General features: G+C 42.7%; 1 protein-coding gene across 1 annotated transcript in view; it reads right to left on the bottom strand.

Moving 5' to 3' along the window:
• Positions 1–419: 419 nt before the first annotated feature.
• The window catches only part of ST8SIA3 (ST8 alpha-N-acetyl-neuraminide alpha-2,8-sialyltransferase 3), a 58,276-nt gene continuing 40,683 nt past the window's right edge, over positions 420–18,012 (bottom strand). Inside the window, exon 4 of the mRNA XM_075343344.1 lies at positions 420–1,474. Within this exon, the coding sequence (XP_075199459.1) occupies positions 1,192–1,474 (283 nt within the window). The 3' untranslated portion in view covers positions 420–1,191. The remainder of the gene's footprint in view (positions 1,475–18,012) is intronic.

The following is an 18,012-nucleotide window of genomic DNA, read 5'->3' as shown; positions in this document are numbered from 1 at the left end:
TTCACGAGAATAGTCTGGAGAAAACTTTACTGCTCATATTAAGAGAGGGCAACCTGGGCAAAAAGTCTCATTGAGACTATGGGTAAGAGACTAAGTTAATTGCATATTGATTGCGCACAGTAGCCCAACAAACCAAAGCCTATGTGTGCAATAGATCCACCCCTGAGGACTCCAGTCTCACATTTCTTAAAGGGAACCTGTCACCACCACCAGTGGGCTCTTTTATATACAGCATTCTGACATGCTGTATATAAGAGCCCAGGCCACTGTGTAGAACATAAAAAATCACTTTAAATACTAATAATAGTAATGGGTGGTGCAGACTGGTCGGAAGGGTGTCTCCGTTCTCCGGGTCCGACGCCTCCTCTTTCGGCCATCTTTGTCCTCCTTCTTCTGAAGCATGGGTATATGATGCGTCCTACGTCATGCACAGAGGCCGGAAATTGAGGTCTACAATACTTTGATCTGCCCTGCTCAAGGCAGATCAAAGTGCGCCTGCGCAGGACCTCAATGCTGGCGCATGTGCATGATGTAGGATGCGTCATGCACCCAGGCTTCAGAAGAAGGAGAACGAAGATGGCCGAAAGAGGAGGCGCCGCACCCGGAGAACGAACTCACCGATCCGACCAGTGTGCACCACACCGCTCCTTAGGTGAGTATTAGAAAGTAATTTTTACGTTCCACACAGCAGCCTGGCCTCTTATATACAGCATGTTAGAATGCTGTATATAAAAACCCACGGGTAGTCGCCACAGCTTATAATCGCCAAATGTGGTGACAGGTTCCCTTTAAGACTATCTCATTTAAAAGGATTTTCTATTTTTAGATACATAAATCCAATGAATGAAAAAAGTTGTAAAACTTTTCAGTTATTTTGAATTTGAGACATATTTTAGAAAAGCAAAAAGGAAAACCCCTTTAAATTGTTCAGTTGATGCATACTATTTTTATGCCAAATTTGGGACTATGATAGAAATGTCGCAACGTACAGAACAAATCTCACTTTCGAGTAGGGGGTGAAAGATGCAATTTATTATGGCCTCCCTAAGTTTGACCCGCCTGGTTTCCAGAAATGTTACATTCTACGTCATCATAAAGAACAATTTTGTTACATTTTTTGTTTCCGATGTCTGTTCAATCACGTTTGGGCACTTTTATAACAATTGGCACTTCATGTTTCCTGTTTCGTGTTTAGGCACAATGTGACAGCGTCAGCTTGGTCAGTCCTTCTCTGTGCATTTTGTACAGCAGTTTGAACTCCGCAGGAAGCTGGTGCGATTCCTGCCATTTTGTCGTGAATTTTGTTCCTTTTTTGTCGTAGTAATGATACGGAAGATCCTTTCCTGTGTTAGGATCCCAACCGAACGGCCAGAACCCGTACAAGTGTATTTCGTCACAGATGGAGGAGGCCAGTGTGTACATGAGAATGCCGGTGCTCAGCCTCTTGGGAGATAAATGCTTGTTTTTCCAATATCTGTAAAAAAACCACACACAATAATGAATAAATAAAAAATGATATACCAAAAAAACCCAATTCTGTGAAAATTAATATGTGGATTTAAACACAGTACCCTAACAATGATGAACGGACACTAAGGGGTACTTTGCACACTACGACATCGCTAGCCGATGCTAGCGATGCCGAGCGCGATAGTCCCCGCCCCCGTCGCACATGCGATATCTTGTGATAGCTGCCGTAGCAAACATTATCGCTACGGCAGCTACACACGCTCTTACCTGCCCTGCGACGTTGATCTGGCCGGCGATCCGCCTCCTTCCTAAGGGGGCGGGTCGTGCGGCGTCACAGCGACGTCACATGGCAGGCGGCCAATAGAAACGGAGGGGGGGAGTTGAGCGGGACATAAACATCCCGCCCACCTCCTTCCTTCCGCATTGGCGGTTGAGGCAGGTAAGGAGAAGTTCCTTGCTCCTGCGGCTTCACATACAGTGATGTGTGCTGCCGCAGGAACGAGGAACAACATCGTATCTCCTATTGGTGCGACATTACGAAAATGTCCGACACTACACAGATCACCGATTTACGACGCTTTTGCGATCGTTTATCGGCGCATCTAGGCTTTACACGTTGCAACGTCGTTACCAGCGCCGGATGTGTGTCACTTTCAATTTGACCCCGACGATATCGCAGTAGCGATGTCGCAACGTGCAAAGTACCCCTAAGTCATAGGACCAAAACATCAAATCTTTTTAAGACAGAGTGGCATGTGCTGCCATATAGTGGATATAACATTATATCCTGCCCTAGAAGTAGACTATCTTCTTTACTTCTTCTTCTACATGAATGTTTTGCATGGTCCGTTGTGAAGGTGCGTACGTGTGTGCATGTGTCCGTGTGTCTGGCATCCGGATAGCATACAGACAGCATGAGCTGGCATACTTACCTATCTCCGGCGCTGCTATCTTCCACGCTGCTGTTACTTCCGGGTCCGAGGTGAGTGCAGTGAATATGCATGAGGCATAATGAGTGCACCCGGTAGTAACAGCAGAGGCAGAGACAGCAGCTCCAGAGACAGGTAAGTATAAAAATTCTTTATTTTTTTGTGACCTGTGTTTTCTCTGGTATGTGTCACACTGATCACATCAGTGTGTGGTCCGCGTGATATCTATGCTGCCGGCAGAAAATTTATATTTCACTGTGTGGAGCACATGGACATGCGTGTTCTCCACATGGACATACGGTCTGTGTGAAAACATGGATGTGTGACCAAGCCCATTGATTTTAATGGGTCTCTATGTGTTCATGTCTCCGATATGTGTGAACACGGACACCACACGTACCCGGAGACACAGATGTGTGAAGGGGGCCTAAAGAGAAGGTAAAAGCAATTGTGTAAATCAGGTGTTTGTGTTACGTATATTAATTTTATTAATTTTTCAAATTTTTTTTAGAATAATTTAAAAATAAATAGAAATCTTGCAATTTTCACACTGGTTACTTGGGCATTTATTTAGACACATACTTACTGTTCTCTTGGGATGCATTTTCAGCAGTTGCCTTATTTATTTTTTAGATTTATAGCCTGATATTTATTTAAAAAAAATAGGAATTTTGCAATTTTTATAATGGCCACTGGGGCATTTATTAGACTCATACTGTAGTTTTGGGAAGCGTTTTCAGCAGTTTCCTTATCATCAGAGGCAGGATTACAATGACAGTTAACACAGGATCCACCCCTCCCTTCATAATAACCCTTCATAAAGGCCCTAAACCTTATTCTGAACATAGCGCTTCAGGAAGTGCTGCTTCTCCGTCTTTCAGGTTCCAGCTTGCCGGGTGGCAGTGCATTCCTAATAATTGATAACTCGGATGAGGGATATGGTTGATCTCCCTTGGTGGCCAGATCTAGCAATCCAGTGAGCTTCAGGCTATATTCACACGACCGTCCCGTTTTTGCGCTCCGCAAAAAACAGTCCTGTTTTTTCATGGATGTATCCGTGTGGCATCCGTGTGACACCTGTTTCGTTCCGTATATGGGCCGTGTGTCATCCGTGTGCCTTCCATTTTGTTTGCGGACCGCAAAAAAACAGAAGCAACTAGATGGATAGATAGAGGGATAGATACTGTAGATGGATAGATAGAGAGGCAGAGAGATAGAGGGATAAATAGAGAGATAGAGGAATGAATGAATGAATAAAGGGATAGCTAGAGGGATAGATAATAGATGAGAGAGACATATATAATGTCCTACTCCCCAGCATTTTGTAATCTTGCACCCTTTAGTGCCTTTCATGTGGCACTAAAGGGTGATTAGCCTTGTATTTAGCCAAAAAATAAATAAATTAAAAAAAAAGACGTGGGGTCCCCCTTAATTTTTGTAGCCAGCTCGGGTAAAGCAGACGGCTGTAGCCTGCAGACCACAGCTGGCAGCTTCACCTTGGCTGGTGATCCAAAACAGAGGGCACCTCACGCTGTTATTTTAAATTAAATAAATCATTTAAAACAAAAAACGTGGGGAACTCCCAAATTGGATCACCAGCCAAGGTAAAGCGGACAGCTGTGGTCTGGTATTCTCAGACTAGGGAGGTGCGCAGTTCTTGGACCCTCCCCAGCCTAAGAATAGCAGGCTGCAGCTGCTTCTATGTGCCATCCAATTCTACACAAAAGACATTGAAAAGGTGGTCCTGTCAGTAGGTCCGTAAAAAAACAGGAACTGACCAGGACTAATGGAACGGTCATGTGAATGAGTAACACTTACAAGCTTTATATTAAAGAGCTTGCATGCTCGAGCGCCTCGCCTAGGAAATTGCCCACCTCTGCAGGGTCACCGGTAACTTAAGCAACAAGCAATAAACAATACATTTGAAAATCCTGCCTTTCTTGACCGCAGAGAAAAATTTAATAAGCAATAAATTGCAAAGCTGCTGGTTTTTACATCAATTTTGCAATTTTAATTCTCCCACATGTTAGCAGCAGTTGATTTTTTCACTGATGTAGCTGTACGATATGAGGACTTGTCCTATGCACTGGAAATGTTTTTTTCTCACCATTTTGAAAAACAAATCAATAAATATATATGTATATACAGTATACACAGGGTGGTCCAAACGTAGGTGGACAGATTGTGTAATAGGGTTATGAAGGGGGAGATTTATCAAACATGGTGGAAAGTGAAACTGACTCAATTGCCCTTAGCAACCAATCAGATTCCACCTTTCATTTTCCAAAGAGTCTGTGAAGAATGAGAAGTGGAATCTGATTTGTTGCTAAGGGCAACTGAGTCAGTTTCACTTTGTACCATCTAATATATAAAGCGGAGTGTATGTATGTATGTGTGTATGTGTGTGTATGTCCGCTAAAGGAATCCGCACCGTCGCATTTACAATCACGAAATTTTGCACAGATGCCTCGTGTGACCCAGGGAGCGTCGTAGACTATGTTTTGACAGAAAAATTTAACCCTGTGCTTTACAGTTAGTCTCTAAAATCCTGCCGCCATTAAACTGAATGGAGGTGGGAGCTATAGGTTATTAATAGCAACTGTCAGTGGTCGCTATAGGAACAAAATAAACTGTTAGTTGAAGCTTATGCGTGAGGTTATATGATGTCGGTGGAGAGATGGATAGAGAGACATAAAAAGACAGACAGAGACACAGACAGATGGGGAAAGAGACAGACAGACAGACGGGGAAAGAGACAGCCCTGGAAAGAGACAGCCCTGGAAAGAGAGAGACGGGGAAAGAGACAGATGGGGAAAGAGACAGACGGTGAAAGAGTCAGCCGGGCAAAGAGACAGACGGGGAAAGAGTCAGACGGGCAAAGAGACAGCCCTGGAAAGAGCCAGATGGGGAAAGAGACAGACGGGGAAAGAGTCAGCCCTGGAAAGAGACAGACGGGGAAAGAGTCAGCCCTGGAAAGAGACAGATGGGGAAAGAGACAGACTGGGAAAGAGTCAGCCGGGCAAAGAGACAGACGGGCAAAGAGACAGACGGGGAAAGAGACAGACCTGGAAAGAGTCAGACCTGGAAAGAGACAGACCAAGACAGATGGAAAAGAGACAGACGGGGAAAGAGACAGACAGACAGACACACACAAAGACAGACACAGAGACAGACAGACACAGAGATGGAGACTGATAGCCTGATACAAATACAGACAGAGATAGAAATGGTCAGACAGAGACATAGACACAGACAGACAAGGAAAGAGATAGACAGAGAGACAGACAGACAGCGACACCCAGACAGAGACTGGGAGAGAGACAGAGAGACAGTTACTATCCCGGGCAACGCCCTGGTACTACAGCTACTGCTTGATAAATCTCCCCCTTCATAACCCTATTACACATACTGTCCACCTACTTTTGGACCACCCTGTATATATTTTATTTTTTTTTACTTGTGATTTATATCATTTTGTTCTGCAAAAATATAGGAAAAAACAATTTATGACATGTATATATACAATTTTTTTCATATTCTGTTTTTAGGGGAAAGGGAGGGGGCGGGGATTTGTTTGTAAGTTTTTCATTATTATTATTATTTTTTTTAAACGGAGTGTTTAATCTTAAAATAAAATATTGTTTAAATCAGGTTTTTATGTTAAATGTATATTCCCCCCAAAAAATTTAGGCCAATTTATTTTTTTTATTTTCATATCACAATCTTTATTAAAGAGAAAACAGTAAATAGCAATCTTGCAATTTTCACACCGGCAATTGGAGCTTTTTTAGGCTATGTGCATACAGTGCGTTGATGTGTTTTTTTAGTGCAGTAAATCCTGATGACAGCAAAGTCAATGAAAAACTTGTAAGTTTAGTGCACTAGGTATGGGGAAATACCAAGTGAATGGCAAAAAGGGAAGGAAGGCAAGAGGGAAACCCTGTGTCTAGGAAAGGGGGAGATAGTGATCCTGACCAAATCTTCCGCTGGCCCCTGGCTCCCCTGGACTTCCTAGATAGGTTCTACACCTATGCGCAGAGCATGATACCTGGCCCTGGTTGACCCAGAACTGGGCCTCACGTACGGAACGGATGGGATGAGTGCATAGTCAACCCCACTAAGCTCTAAAGAAGACTCAGGTAACACAAACAAGGGAAAGTAAATGAACAACTAATTTCAAATATTACTCAAGGGAGAGGAACAGCAACAAACAATAATATTTTTCCAGATGATTACAAGCTGACTGCTTGCATCCAAGATTGTATAGAAATTTAACTTTATCACCAGAAAACACCAAGTGAAAATGCAGGTATTTAAGGATAAAAGGGGAAGTGATGAAGATTAACAGCTGAAATGTGAGGATATCTGCAGGGTCCTAAAAGAAAAGGGATTAACCCCAAACAGAGACGATACATAGGTTTCCAATTACACCACAGAAGGAGGAAAATAATATCAGGGAGCAGTTTGTGTAGCCAAATGCACTGACCTTCTACAGCCGGACCCCACAGTACTGTCTGTCAACTGTGACACACCCGTGACATGCAATGTTGAGGGTTTTTTTCCTTTCAGCATTTTTGCAGGCAAAAAACGCAGCTAAGCGTGTGGTTATTGAGCTGCCTTTTTCCTGTCAAAAGATGCAGAAATTTCTGCAACTAAATACTCAATGTGCGAGCACACCCTTAGACTGATACTTTTTGTGTTTTTCGGAAGAGTTTTTTTTATCAGGCTCATTATCATTACAGACAAGTTGACAATGACAGATAACTCCTCTATTCACGGTGGATAACAGAAGACCAATCACAGTATCCAATATTACAGTTGCCTCTGCTCCTTCTCTCTCACAATGACTTTTGCACAAGCTGATTAGAAGCTTCAATACAAAAAAAATGGGGTCTGAGTCTTTTCATTGCTGCTAATGTACATGTGAATTTTTGAAACAAGAAGTATGAGAGTGAAAATGCCCCAGTGGCTAGTAAAAATTTGGAAACTGTATATATTGCATTGTCAAGACTGTTAGAGGACATCATCTTTTTTTTTTTTAAAGATATATATATATATATATATACCGGTATATATATATATATATATATATATATATATATACATATACTAGCTGTACTTCCCTTAATAACTGCTGTTAACAAAATAGAATGTATTAACAAAAATGTATTCCGCACACAAACACCACAAAACAAATAAATAGAAATGTAATTATTAAATTGTTGCCTATATTAACCAATCAGAGCTCAGATTAATTAACTGTAGCAAAATAGAAGCTAAGCTGTGATTGGTTGCTATTGGCAGCCTGATAAATCTCCAGGCAACAGAAAGCCCTCCCACCTGACAGTATATATGAGCTCACACATACACATATAGACAGGTCATGTGACTGACGGCTGCCGTATTTCCTATGTGGTACATTTGTTGTTCTTGTAGTTTGGCTGCTTATTAATCAGATTTTTATTTGTGAAGGATAATACCAGACTTGTGTGTGTTTAGGGCGATTATGTAGCGAGGTTGGTGTATGTGTGGTGAAATGTGTGCTGAGGGTGGCATATGTGTTTATGTACGTGGTAGTGTGTGGCACATTGTGTGTGTGTTCATATCCCCGAGTGTGGTGAGTATCCCATGTCGGGGCCCCACCTTAGCAACTGGACGGTATATACTCTTTGGCGCCATCGCTCTCGTTCTTTAAGTCCCCATTGTTCACATCTGGAAGCAGTCAATTTGCCCTCAACACTTTTCGTTTCACTTTTTCCCCATTATGTAGATAGGGGCAAAATTGATTGGTAAATTGGAACGCGCAGGGTTAAAATTTCGCCTCACAACATAGCACCCGGTACTGCCCGGGATAGTAACTGTCTCTCTGTTTCTCTCCCATTCTCTGTCTGTCTCCCCCTCTGTATATATCTCTGTCTCTCTCTCTATATCTTTGTCTGTCTGTCTCTTTCTCTGTCTGTCTCAATCTCTTTCCCTGTCTGTCTATCTATCTCTTTCCCTGTCTATCTATCTCTGTCACTTTCCCTGTCTGTCACTTTCCCTGTCTGTCACTTTCCCTGTCTGTCACTTTCCCTGTCTGTCACTTTCCCTGTCTGTCACTTTCCCTGTCTGTCACTTTCCCTGTCTGTCACTTTCCCTGTCAGTCTCTTTCCCTGTCAGTCTGTATCTTTGTCTGTGTCTATCTCTTTGTGTCTGTCTCTTACCTTGTCTATGTCTGTTTCTTACCCTGTCTGTGTCTGTCTCTTTCCCTGGCTGCATTGTGACACGCCAACATTCCATATAAGGGCGTGGCTGCGCATTCTTCTGAAGTTCTGGCTGCACTGTGGCTCCGAGCTCCATTCGCTTTAATAGAGGCAGGTTTTTTGGCGAATAACTGTGAAGAGCGGGGTTAAAATTTCCCCTCGAAACATAGCCTATGACGCTCTCGGGGTCCAGAAGTGTGAGTGTGCAAAATTTTGTGGCTGTAGCTGCGATGGTGCGGATGCCAATCCCGGACATGCACACACATACACACACACATTCATCTTTATATAATATATATATATACAGTTAGGTCCAGAAATATTTGGACAGTGACACAATTTTCGCGAGTTGGGCTCTGCATGCCACCACATTGGATTTGAAATGAAACCTCTACAACAGAATTCAAGTGCAGATTGTAACGTTTAATTTGAAGGTTTGAACAAAAATATCTGATAGAAATTGTAGGAATTGTCACATTTCTTTACAAACACTCCACATTTTAGGAGGTCAAAAGTAATTGGACAAATAAACCAAACCCAAACAAAATATTTTTATTTTCAATATTTTGTTGCAAATCCTTTGGAGGCAATCACTGCCTTAAGTCTGGAACCCATGGACATCACCAAACGCTGGGCTTCCTCCTTCTTAATGCTTTGCTAGGCCTTTACAGCCACAGCCTTCAGGTCTTGCTTGTTTGTGGGTCTTTCCGTCTTAAGTCTGGGTTTGAGCAAGTGAAATGCATGCTCAATTGGGTTAAGATCTGGTGATTGACTTGGCCATTGCAGAATGTTCCACTTTTTTGCACTCATGAACTCCTGGGTAGCTTTGGCTGTATGCTTGGGGTCATTGTCCATCTGTACTATGAAGCGCCGTCCGATCAACTTTGCGGCATTTGGCTGAATCTGGGCTGAAAGTATATCCCGGTACACTTCAGAATTCATCCGGCTACTCTTGTCTGCTGTTATGTCATCAATAAACACAAGTGACCCAGTGCTATTGAAAGCCATGCATGCCCATGCCATCACGTTGCCTCCACCATGTTTTACAGAGGATGTGGTGTGCCTTGGATCATGTGCCGTTCCCTTTCTTCTCCAAACTTTTTTCTTCCATCATTCTGGTACAGGTTGATCTTTGTCTCATTTGTCCATAGAATACTTTTCCAGAACTGAGCTGGCTTCATGAGGTGTTTTTCAGCAAATGTAACTCTGGCCTGTCTATTTTTGGAATTGATGAATGGTTTGCATCTAGATGTGAACCCTTTGTATTTACTTTCATGGAGTCTTCTCTTTACTGTTGACTTAGAGACAGATACACCTACTTCACTGAGAGTGTTCTGGACTTCAGTTGATGTTGTGAACGGGTTCTTCTTCACCAAAGAAAGTATGCGGCGATCATCCACCACTGTTGTCATCCGTGGACGCCCAGGCCTTTTTAAGTTCCCAAGCTCACCAGTCAATTCCTTTTTTCTCAGAATGTACCCGACTGTTGATTTTGCTACTCCAAACATGTCTGCTATCTCTCTGATGGATTTTTCTTTTTTTTCAGCCTCAGGATGTTCTGCTTCCCCTCAATTGAGAGTTCCTTAGACCGCATGTTGTCTGGTCACAGCAACAGCTTCCAAATGCAAAACCACACACCTGTAATCAACCCCAGACCTTTTAACTACTTCATTGATTACAGGTTAACGAGGGAGACGCCTTCAGAGTTAATTGCAGCCCTTAGAGTCCCTTGTCCAATTACTTTTGGTCCCTTGAAAAAGAGGAGGCTATGCATTACAGAGCTATGATTCCTAAACCCTTTCTCCGATTTGGATGTGAAAACTCTCATATTGCAGCTGGGAGTGTGCACTTTCAGCCCATATTATATATATAATTGTATTTCTGAACATGTTTTTGTAAACAGCTAAAATAACAAAACTTGTGTCACTGTCCAAATATTTCTGGCCCTGACTGTATATATATATATATATATATATATATATATATATATATATATATATATATACACAGTCATGGCCAAAAGTTTTGAGAATGACACCAAAATGATATTTTCACATGATCTGTTGCCCTCTGGTTTTTAATTGTGTTTGTCTGATGTTTACATCACATACAGAAATATAATTGCAATCATATTATGAGACCAAAAGGTTATATTGACAGTTAGAATGAGGTAATGCAGCAAGTCAATATTTGCAGTGTTGACCCTTCTTCTTCAGGACCTCTGCAATTCTCCCTGGCACGCTCTCAATCAACTTCTGGACCAAACCCTGACTGATAGCGGTCCATTCTTGCATAAGCAATGCTTGCATTTTGCCAGAATTTGTTGGTTTTTGTTTGTCCACCCGTCTCTTGATGATTGCCCACAAGTTCTCAATGGGATTAAGATCTGGGGAGTTTCCAGGCCATGGACCCAAAATCTCTATGTTTTGTTCCATGAGCCATTTAGTGATCACCTTTGCTTTAGGCAAGGTGCTCCATCATGCTGGAAAAGGCATTGTTGGGCGCCAAACTGCTCTTGGACAGTTGGGAGATGTTGCTCTTGGAGGACATTCTGGTACCATTCTTTATTCATGGCTGTGTTTTTAGGCAAGACTGTGAGTGAGCCGATTCCCTTGGCTGAGAAGCAACCCCACACATGAATGGTTTCAGGATGCTTAACAGTTGGCATGAGACAAGACTGGTGGTAGCGCTCACCTCTTCTTCTCCTAATAAGCTGTTTTCCAGATGTCCCAAACAATCGAAAAGGGGATTCATCTGAGAAAATGACTTTACCCCAGTCCTCAGCAGTCCACTCCCTGTACCTTTTGCAGAATATCAGTCGGTCCCTGATGTTTTTTCTGGAGAGAAGTGGCTTCTTTGCTGCCCTCCTTGAAACCAGGCCTTGCTCAAGCAGTCTCCGCCTCACAGTGCAGAAGCACTCACACCAGCCTGCTGCCATTGCTGAGCTAGCTCGGCACTGCTGGTAGTCCCATCCCGCAGCTGAAACAGTTTTAAGATACGGTCCTGGCGTTTGCTTGTCCTTCTTGGGCGCCCTGGAGCCTTTTTGGCAACAATGGAAGCTCTCTCCTTGAAGTTCTTGATGATGCGATAGATTGTTGACTGAGGTGCAATCTTTGTAGCTGTGATACTCTTCCCTGTTAGGCCATTTTTGTGCAGAGCAATGATGGCTGCACATGTTTCTTTAGAGATAACCATGGTTAACTGAAGAGAAACAATGATACCAAGCACCAGCCTCCTTTTAAAGTGTCCAGTGGTGTCATTCTTACTTAATCATGACTGATTGATCGCCAGCCCTGTCCTCATCAACACCCACACCTGTGTTAATGGAACAATCACTAAAACAATGTTAGCTGCTCCTTTTAAGGCAGGAATGCAATGATGTTGAAATGTGTTTTGGGGGTTAAAGTTCATTTTCTTAGCCAATATTGACTTTGCAAGTAATTGCTGTTAAGCTGATCACTCTTTATGACATTCTGGAGTATATGCAAATTGCCATTAGAAAAACTTAAGCAGTAGACTTTGTAAAAATTAATATTTGTAGCATTCTCAAAACTTTTGGCCATGACTGTATATATATATATATATATATATATGTATATATATATATATATATATATATACGGTATATAAAGTTTTCTCTGTAACTGGGACATTCATAAGAGCTAAAGTAACCGGTAAAACAGCCAAATGCTGTGACAGACAGTAATTCACTGACAGAGCTGTTCTAGATCCAGCAGCTCTGCAATCCATGGGTCATATGATCGCCAGGTCCAAAATTCACTACATGGAGCTCTGTGTTCATCAGGATACATAAAGGAATTACAAGTGCTTCTCAAAAAATTAAAATATCATTAAAAAGTGAATTTATTTCAGTAATTCAATACAAAAAGGGAAATATTATATAGAATCATTACAGAGGGATCTATTTCTATATATTATATAGAGTCATTACACACAGAGGGCTTTATTTCAAGTGTTTATTTCTGTTAATGTTGATGATTATGGATTACAGCCAATGAAAACCCAAAAGTCATTATCTTGGAAAATTAGAATAATTACCACAAAACACCTGCAAAGGCTTCCTAAGTGTTTAAAATGGTGCCTTAGTCTGGTTCAGTAGGCTATACAATCATGGGGAAGACTGCTGACTTGACAGATGTCCAGAAGACAGTCATTGTCACACTCCACAAGGAGGGTAAGCCACAAAAGGTCATTGCTAAAGAAGCCAGCTGTTCACAGGGTGCTGTATCCAAGCATATTAATGGAGAGTTGAGTGGAAGGAAAAACTGTGGTAGAAAAAGGTGCACAAGCAACCGGGATAACCGCAGCCTTGATAGAATTGTTAAGAAAAGGCCGGTCAAAATTTGGGGGGAGATTCACAAGGAGTGGACGCTGCTGGAGTCAGTGCTTCAAGAGCCACAACACAGACGTATCTAGGATATGGGCTACAACTGTCACATTCCTTGTGTGAAGCCACTGATGACCAATAGACAATGCCAGAAGCGTCTTACCTGGGCCAAGGAGAAGAAGAACTGGACTGTTCTCAGTGGTCCAAGGTGTTGTTTTCAGATGAAAGTAAATTTTGCATTTCATTTGGAAATCGCGGTCCCAGAGTCTGGATGAAGAGTGGAGGCCACAATCCAAGCTGCTGAGGTCTAGTGTGAAGTTTCCACAATCAGTGATGGTTTGGGGAGCCATGTCATCTGCTGGTGTAGCTCCACTGTGTTTTATCAAGACCAAACTCAGCGCAGCCGTCTACCAGGAAATTTTACAGCACTTCATGCTTCCCTCTGCAGACAAGCTTTTTGGATATAGAAATTTTATTTTCCAGCAGGACTTGGCACCTGGCCACACTGCCAACAGTACCAATACCTGGTTTACTAACCACAGTATCACTGTGCTTGATTGTCCAGCAAACTCACCTGACCTAAACCCCATAGAGAATCTATGGGGGATTGTCAAGAGGAAGATGAGAGACACCAGAGCCAACAATGCAGACGAGCTGAAGGCGGCTCTCAAAGCAACTTGGGCTTCCATAACACCTCAGCAGTGCCACAGGCTGATCGCCTCCATGCCACGTTGCATTGATGCAGTAATTCATGCAAAAGGAGTCCCGACCAAGTATTGAGGCATTTACTGTACAGACTTTTCAGTAGGCGCCAACATTTCTGAGTGTAAAATCATTTTTTCAGTTGGTCTTATATAATATTCTAATTTTCTGAGATAATGACTTTTGGGTTTTCATTGGCTATAAACATTAATCATAAACATTACCAGAAATAAACACTTGAAATAGATCCCTTTGTGTGTAACGACTCTATATAATATATAGGAATAGATCACTCTGTGTGTAATGACTCTATATAATATATAATATTTAGGAATACATCACTCTGTGTGTAATGACTCTATATAATATATAGGAATAGATCCCTCTTTGTATAATGACTCTAAATAATATATAGGAATAGATCCCTCTGTGTGTAATGACTTTACATAATATATTTGAATATATCAGACTGTGTGTAATGACTCTATATAATATATAGGAATAGATCCCTCTGTGTGTAATGACTCTATATAATATATAGGAATAGATCCCTCTTTGTGTAATGACTCTATATAATATATAGGAATAGATACTTCTGTGTATAATGACTCTATATAATATCTAGAAATAAATGCCTCTGTGTGTAATGACTCTATATAATATATAGGAATAGATCCCTTTGTGTGTAATGACGCTATATAATATATAGGCATAGATCCCTCTATGTGTAATGACTCTATATAATATATAGAAATCGATCCCTCTGTGTGTAGAGACACTATATAATATATAGAAATAGATCCCTCTGTATCTGTAATGACTTTATATAATATATTTGAATATATCAGACTGTGTGTAATGACTCTATATAATATCTAGAAATAAATGCCTCTGTGTGTAATGACTCTATATAATAGATAGGAATAGATCCCTTTGTGTGTAATGACGCTATATAATATATAGGCATAGATCCCTCTGTGTTTAATGACTCTATATAATATATAGAAATAGATCCCTCTGTGTGTAGAGACACTATATAATATATAGGAATAGATCACTGTGTCTGTAATTACTCTATATAATATATAGAAATAGATCCCTCTGTGTGTAATGACTGTATATAATATATAGGAATAGATCCCTGTGTGTAATGACTCTATATAATATATAGAAATAGATCCCTCTGTGTGTAATGACTCTATATAATATATAGAAATACATCACTCTGTGTGTAATGACTCTATATAATATATAGAAATAGATCCCTCTGTGTGTAATGACTCTATATAATATATAGGAATAGATCCCTCTGTGTGTAATGACTCTTTTTGATGAAATTCTGATTTCTTGAGAAGCACTTGTAAATAAATGGCAGACTTAGCTCTGCCATAACCTGATACATGAAGATCAATCAAGCATTGATCCCCTAGTTCTCCTCCTATTTCCCCTTACTGGTCTGACAGGTGAGCCCCCCTCACAATGGTCAATATCACATTTCGCAGGCAGCGTCCCCCACCATTTGCCAATCTCCGTTAGGGGCTCTTCCAACTGTGGCAACGAAGACTCAATAAAGGTCGAGCAATGAAATTAAGATCCGCTATGTGAGAGGACTATAAAAACCTAATGGATGGATGCTCGTAATAAAAGCTGGCAAATCAGATTTGGTCGGGTTACAGATCTTGATGAAATGCCAAATCATATTTAAAGTCTGCAGCAAGAATCTGACAATGGGAAAAGCGAGGACGAGGAAATAATGTGAGATTATTAATGTGTCACATAGAGGTTTGTCAGTGGCGTCAGTTCGGCTTGTCAGCCTTTATTGACGCGCTCACAAAATCTCCCGCAGCCAATAACGGCCTGCATTTAGGAGGAAACATACTGCATCTGGAGGGGGATTGTCTTTTATTAAATATAAAAACACAGTATACAGCAAAATGGCGTGCCATAAGAAAGCCACTTATTGTTTCAATCAGGTTTTTATGTTAAATGTATTTTCCTTACATTTTTTACGCTTCTTTTTTTATATCATTACATATATCTATGTCTAATATTAAACTCATACTTCATGTTCATATCATGGACATCAGCAGCTATAGACTGACTCAGACCCTATTAGTTTGTATCAAAGCATACCTCTCGCCTGTCCAAGATCCAGCAGGATCACCCAAATTGGGAGCGATGTCCTGCTGTCCTAGGGTCTGCGATTGTGCACTTTGTCCTCCAAAAGACCTTGGAGAAAGGGACGCATCTGTCTATGTCCTATACATTCATTAATTAACTCTTTTCTTTATGTGATATCTGGTCCTCCATAGATCTTACATCACATGCTCTGGCATGTTAGGTAGCAGCCTAAGCTGTGACCCATAGGTTTTATTGCCAATAATAGGAGAGGTTTTTTTTCTCGCTGCATCCCTATATGCTGTTCTTCTTTACAGGTACATTGTACTGGTAAATAGAGATACAGCACTATGTTTCAGTACACCTCCATGTAACAAAAATAAAATAAAAAATAAGAAAATTAATGTATGACGCACGTGTGCATGTGTGTATATAATATATATATATATATATATATATATCTATATCTATCTATATATATATATATATATATATATACAGTATATATGTCGCGGGCGGAGGAGGGGACGCTGCGCTCACCCACTGCTCGGGTCCGGCTGCTCTGCTGCTCGGTGGTGGCTTGAGCGGTGGGCCGGATCCTGGGGACTCGAGCGGTGTTCCTCGCCCGTGAGTGAAAGGGGGTGGTTTGGGGATATTGTCCGTGACGCCACCCACGGTTGTGGTGAGGTTGTGACACCACCGCTGCTCTGGACGGGGATTCCGGGAGCGGTGACAGGGAGCAGCTTGGATGTTGGTTCTCCCCTCCGTGGGTAGGGGGGTTGGTTGTCCCGGGGCCCGGTGAGGGGTAGGGATGGATGGCAGGCGGGTTATGGGGCCTGGTGAGGTGCAGGGTCGCGGGGGCAGCGCTGTGCCGCATGGCACGGTGGTATTCACTCAGCCAGTAATTCACACGGAGTCTCTGGTCAAACAAACGGCTGGATGGACGGGTCCCACAGACGGCTGCGGTGTTTCTCCTCCCGGCAGGTTGATGGTGACTGCCTTTCCCTGCACCTATGTTGTGTTTACAGTTCCAATGGCTTCCCACTGGTAACCCGCTCCCCAGCTTGTGATGGATGCTGAGGGAGCCCCTTTTGCCCGCAGGCTCTGGCCCTGGGAACTGTAGCCTTGGCGGTGACTGTGTTTCCCTCTACAGTGTGAGCTGTTGCCTTCAATCGGGTCTTGACTGCTGGGAAACCCCGGAGGTTCCCTTCGCTAACGGATTTGACAGGTTTAACGGCGACTCCTAGCCTGGTCGGGGTCCGTAAGCCCTGCCGGACGGTGCTGGCTTCTCTTTGCTCTCCGATCCGGTACCGCCGGGCCACCACCCATCCACGGTCCTTATGGTTTGCTCCAATCGGCCTCTCCTGCAGACGGTCACCACCGTCTGCCAACCTTGCTGTATGTGCCCGGGCCACGCACCCGGACACGGTCAGTCTGTTTCTCCACTACCACACTTCACTCCTCACTTCTCAAACTTCAAACTTAAACTGGCTCTTTTCCTGCCTCCAGGACTGTGAACTCCTCGGTGGGCGGGACCAACCGCCTGGCCCACCCCCTGGTGTGGACATCAGCCCCTGGAGGAAGGCAACAAGGATTTTGTGTTTGACTTCGGTGTGCCTAACCGGGGTGTGGGGGTGTGTTGGTGTTTTTCTATGACGACCTGGCTTGTCCAGGGCGCCACATTCCCCCTTAGTAAAACGTAGACCGTCCGCGGGCTGCCCGTCCATCACCGGTTTTATTTTTGTTGTTTAACTGTAAGAGAGTAAAACGGTAAAAACATGCAACAATAAGCATTTTCAATCTTCCCACATCGGGAGGTACATTTCTTAAACGTTACCAAACATTTTTAATAAATAACGGTTACGGCTTCCGCTCTTCTCCCACCCAAGCAACCTGGCCCTGATGCTGCCCCTAAGCAAATGGGCAGCACCCCTTGACCCCAGTCCATCACCAGGCTGCCCGAGCGGGTTCTGTTCCTTTCAGGGGACCCACGTCCATGAGGAACCCCTGAATCCCCGGAGGATCGCCATCGGTTATGGTAGTGGAGGGCCTGGGCCATCCCTTTCCTCCAGGCCCATCCTCCAAATCAGCCTCTCCGGAGGCAATCACGGTATCAAGCCCAACATTTTTATTTACATTCCACAAGTTCGTGGTTGCCCTGCAAGTTCTCGGGCTTGTCCGTAAGCAGTTCCTTATGCAAGGA

The sequence above is a fragment of the Anomaloglossus baeobatrachus genome, chromosome 1 (assembly GCF_048569485.1).
Source record: "Anomaloglossus baeobatrachus isolate aAnoBae1 chromosome 1, aAnoBae1.hap1, whole genome shotgun sequence".
NCBI lineage: Eukaryota > Metazoa > Chordata > Amphibia > Anura > Aromobatidae > Anomaloglossus > Anomaloglossus baeobatrachus.
Note: the sequence above shows the minus strand (reverse complement) of the source record. Positions and strands in the feature narration are given on the sequence as shown.